The sequence below is a fragment of the Galeopterus variegatus genome, unplaced genomic scaffold, assembly GCF_000696425.1.
Source record: "Galeopterus variegatus unplaced genomic scaffold, G_variegatus-3.0.2 Scaffold11025, whole genome shotgun sequence".
NCBI classification, from domain to species: domain Eukaryota; kingdom Metazoa; phylum Chordata; class Mammalia; order Dermoptera; family Cynocephalidae; genus Galeopterus; species Galeopterus variegatus.
In genome coordinates this window covers 31,696-36,684 of record NW_007737136.1, presented here as the reverse complement: position 1 = coordinate 36,684, position 4,989 = coordinate 31,696, and the positions used below count along the sequence as shown (strand labels likewise).

At 42.0% G+C, this 4,989-nt stretch overlaps 1 protein-coding gene across 1 annotated transcript; it reads right to left on the bottom strand.

Annotated features, from left to right (window-relative positions):
* Nucleotides 1–1,051: 1,051 nt before the first annotated feature.
* LOC103610369 (olfactory receptor 6N1-like) lies at nucleotides 1,052–1,996 on the bottom strand. The gene has a single exon (XM_008594552.1). It carries the CDS (start codon nucleotides 1,994–1,996, stop codon nucleotides 1,052–1,054), a length of 945 nt encoding a protein of 314 aa, XP_008592774.1.
* Nucleotides 1,997–4,989: the final 2,993 nt, after the last annotated feature.

Sequence of the window (4,989 nt, the reverse complement as noted above, 5' to 3'; positions counted from 1 at the left end):
TTTTTTAGCAATGAGATATATGAGAATTTAAAAAATGAAGAATATTCAAGACCCATACAGTACCTAGTTTTTTGATTCTGTTTTTATCGCTAATTATCTGACCATCCTTTTGCAGGTATTTGGCCCAGAATTTACAAATCATTACAGTATGGAGTTTGAGTTTATTGAATAATTTTGAAACTCTGCTCAGCAGAAGAAGCAATGGCGGAGCTTGAGAACAGAGGTGATAAGGTGTAATCTGAGCTACAGGTCTCTATCTCTTCTTTCTATTTCAATTTCTTTTCCACTTTGTATGTGTGTACTTTATATATAAAACTTGAAAAGCTTTTAGTTTATTTGTTGCTTGTTTTCATTTTTTCTTTTCTTTTTTTTTAATTTATGGCTCCAGACAATTTCTAAGGTGCGTTCCATGATACTGGAAGAGTACGAAGACAACAACTTCACCTCCCTACTCTTGCTCCATAAGAGGGCAAGTTATCATCTGTAGCTTCCAGCCACCTGCCCTGATAGTTATTTCCTCCATTAAGCTACCTTTGGTCACGTGATAACCCAGGACCACTGGATTCCAACAACTGATAAGCTTTCTGCCCATAGCTTACTGCTCTACACCTGAAAACTAACACAAGCTATCCTTTATCCTTTATCCTTTATCTTTTTTAGTATCCCGTTTGCCAATCTTGTTTTCCACCTTTTCAACATTTCTCCAGGTATTCTATCTTGACTAGAGCCTCCTCATATAGCTTTAGTTTATATTATTTCTTGCAGTATTGTGCTATCTCTGTAAGCTGAAATGCTTTCTCTGTGTTCCTCTTTTTTCCTTCTTTGTGAAATTTTTTTTCCCTTTAGCTCGGGATGAAATCAGAGACCATAAATCCTTTCTCTCTCCATGTTTCAACTTTGATCAATCCCAGAGTAGGTGTTTGCAGCATGTTCGACTAATGCTCCTATTGATTCTTTCATTGTCATTTACTTGGATTCTGACCAGATGACTGTATAAACAACCAGCTAATTCTCAGTTACCAAGAATCTGGGTTATGACAAGTAGAGATCATCAAGGCTCCCTCAAAACAGTCCTGATCCTTTCAGTGACTCTTCTCACAGCCTCCTTTACCTCCTTGTTGCGAAGGGTATAGATGATGGGATTGAGGAAAGGAGTAAAAAGGGCATAGATCAAGGCAATAATCTTGTCTGTGCTTTTGGTTTGACTCCCAGGTGAACCAACATATACTGTGAAGGCAGAAGCAAAGAATAGTGCTACCACAGTGATGTGAGAGGAACAGGTGGAGAAGGCCTTGGAACGGCTGGCAGCTGAGGGCAGCTTCAGAACAGCTTTCAGGATGCCTCCATAGAGTCCCAAAATTATCACAAAATTGCATCCAGTGGCTACACCAATCACTGCTCCATGGGCCCAAGCATGCCAGCCCGTGTGCACACATGCCAACCGCATTAGTGGTGCCAGGTCACAAAAATAATGGGCCACCTCTTTCAAGCAGAAGGGCAGAGTGGCGGTGAGACTGACTGGCACAAGTGCAGCTGAGAAGCCAGCCACCCAAGGGGCCCCAGCTAGCCACAGCTGTACCCGTCTGCTCATGAGTGCATGGTAGTGCAGGGGGCGGCAGATGGCAAGGTGGCGGTCCAGTGCCATGACACCCAACAGGTAGCATTCAGTCATGCCCAAAGAATGGAAGACATACAGCTGGAGAAAGCACATAGTTGATGAGATGGGTGAGCATCCATGAAGCATGGTGTGTAGCAGCGTGGGCACCGTGGTGCTGATGTACCAGAGCTCCAGAAAGGAGAGGACACTGATAAAGAAGTACATGGGTGTGGACAGTCCAGAATCTGCCTGAACCAGGATGATGATAAGAATGTTCCCTGCAAGGGTGAGGAGATAGATACAGAGTGTCCCCAGGAAGGCAAGAGGCTGTAGGGTCCCACTGGGAGTGAGACCAGCAAGGATGAAACTCTGGCTCCAGGTATGGTTGAAATGATCCATAATTACTAGAAACAAAGAATAAAAATAGAAGATAAACTACTACAAGCTTCTTCCTGCATTCAGAAAAATTTCCCAGTGTCAAGGACATCAAATGTGAGAACCAGAAAGGAAATTGGGAAACTATCTAATCAATGTTCCTCACTTTGCAATAGAGGAACTGCAGTCTCAAAGGTAGCAATGATTGACTCCATGTCCTGGAGTCTGATGGTGACAGGACTGGAACTAGGAACGAATGCTCCTGATCCCAGTTTAATCCTTACTAAGTTAAAACAATGGGCTACAGAGACTGAGGCAACCGAATTTCTTCCCTACCCCACCATCGAATGACAGGAGAGATAGAAAATTACCATCACTATCTCTCTTATAGTTCCAATGACCAAGTAACCAGCAATATTGGGCTCTGGAGAAAAGTGAAAAGTCATTTCTTAAAAGTGACTGTTGAAGCCTCTTTTATGAAGCCTCCTTGGACCTTATAGACTATTCTGGTTAGGACTAGAAAAATAAAAAATGAAAAGTGAAAGAAATGCAGAAGCTCTGGAGACAATCACTAAAAGGTCAGGTTCATGGTGCCTGATGATAATTCTGACAGACACACTGTATCTTTTAAAGATGATACCAAAAGGAGATGCGTGCCAGGAATTCTCAAAGAGGAAAACCATGAGGTCAGAACCCCTCAAGAGAAAAGCCCGGTAGGATACCAGAAGGAGCCTTCTCTGCAGCCAGAGATTTGACTGTGTGGCTTTGCTCTGCCACTAACCGACAATGCACGTGGGGTTAAGTAACGTCTCACTTAACCTCAGCTTCCTCTTCTCTAGATAAAAAAGATTTAAACAGTTGTTTCTGACGCTTTTACAACAGAGATAATTTATTTTTCCCTAAAGTAATTTTTAAAAGTATTCTTGTTTTGGCAGACATCAATACCAATGTTCCTTGAGTTTTCCTCCCACATCCTCATAGGCCTCACATGGGAAAGGTCAAAGCTCTCTCCTAGTTCTCTTCTTCAGTTGCTCTTATCTCTTCTGCACCAACCCTGCCCGTTACCTGTCTGTCTTGATAACATTAGAACTGGTAGCCTCCTCCTCAGCATCCTTTCTACCCCTAGACAATCCCCTACGTATATATAATGTTCCTGGAAACACTGGCCTCCCAGGGGCTCCTTGCTTATGTTCCCTGGAGTTGCTAAGCGACTGCTCTCAGTAAAGGTTCCCCTGGGGCAGGAAGTTGGGTGCAGGGAAGTGAAGCAGACCACCTGACTTCTCTTACCTCTGCACCCCTCACGGTTGGGTAATCCCAGGGAGACACTGCTCCTGTGCTCCACAAGAAGTTTTGCAAGTTCCCTACAGCTACTCATGAAGGAAGACCATCCAACTTGCATATCCTTCTGCATATGTGGAAGATAGCACCTTGAGTATCTGGGAAGTGAGATTCATCTTCTTAAAAATTTCTTTCCAGAGATACTTCTCAATCAGCTTCATCTCTTTTATTCTAATAAGGTGAGCCAAGTGACCAGTGAGGAGTAAATCATCAGTTTGCCTACTACTAACCTCACCATGGTATGAGAAAGATCAGCAGCATCATTACCTCTGCTTTGACTATCTCCATATCCATGACAGTAACCAACACTACTACCACCACCATGTTCACTATCATTTATTCGTTGATTTAATCATTGTAAAATACCTACCATGTGTCAAGCACTGTTCTGAATCACCACCACCAGTATTTATATATTATTGCTATATGCAACATCCAAATGATGCTTATTCAGTTTTTCATCATCACTATCAGCATCATCTTCATAAAAGTCCTAAATCAGCATATGAACTCTGACCTTGACTGGGCACTATACATAAGCACGTACTGTATGGATACAGAGGCCACATAAATCATAGATTGAAAGCATCCACTGGAGAGTAATAAATGTGCATCATTCATAATTAGAAATGTGGTTAATATTTAGAAATCGGGGCCAAAGAACAAGATAACAGCAAATTTAAATTGAGTATCAGAACATTAACCACGAAATATTTGAACACATCACATAAACTTGGAGGAAACCATTAACTTGAAAAATACATGTCAATACAGTGACATGATGTAGTCATATATCCTTGTTTGCTCAGGAGAGTTCTGCTTAATGCACATTATTCCAGGATAACTATTAATAGTGCCCAGTTTCATTCTTAAAGTCTCCTCAGCTCAACCAGGAAAACTTCCTGAAAGAACTCAAATTGTTTAAACAACAGGAAAAGATGATAATTGGCTTGGGGAGTTTTATTTTAGAAAACAATGTAGCCTTGGGATTGAAAGACTCCCTCCTTGAGTAAACAATTCTCAGATGCTTGGCTACTGGAAGTCCTCATTCAGTCTTTTCCAGCCCTAAACCAAGATTCCACTTAATCTGAAATACCTGACCTCTCTGCAGGATGGATGGTTTCAACTGCTACTTCACAAAATTACTCCTTTTCTCACAGTCCCAAACACCAAAACATCCCTAATTTGCAGATTTGTGGATTTTATAATACGTATTCTGGGGCAGACTTCCCTCATGCTTTGTGGAGCCCAGTTGCTTATGACTCTTGTTTGGCATTAAAAGAATATGTTATAAAGGCTGTGTGTTTACCTTCAGAAAACAATCAATGTGGCACAAATACCATATACACAAGCCAAAATTAATGCAGAAACATATGCCAAAAGATTAGCATTCTATATGAACGAGGTGTTTGTGATTTAAAAGCATAAGACAAAAATAAAAATTGAAGTATTCCAAGTTTAGGCCTTACTTAAATAAGGAAATTGTTTCTCTTTTTACGACATTCACTTCCAGTAGAGTGCACAATTAACATTTACTCTGTATTAGAAATGGAGCAAGAGGGGCCGGCCCGGTGGCGCACTGGAGAGTGCCCCGCTTGGGTGCGCGGCGGCGCTCCCGCTGAGGGTTAGGATCCCATGTGGAGACCGGTTCCCGCTCACTGGCTGAGCGCGGTGCGGGC

Excerpts from the sequence above, each read along its gene's own strand:
- LOC103610369 (XM_008594552.1), bottom strand. The coding sequence starts at position 1,996 with ATGGATCATTTCAACCATACCTGGAGCCAGAGTTTCATCCTTGCTGGT.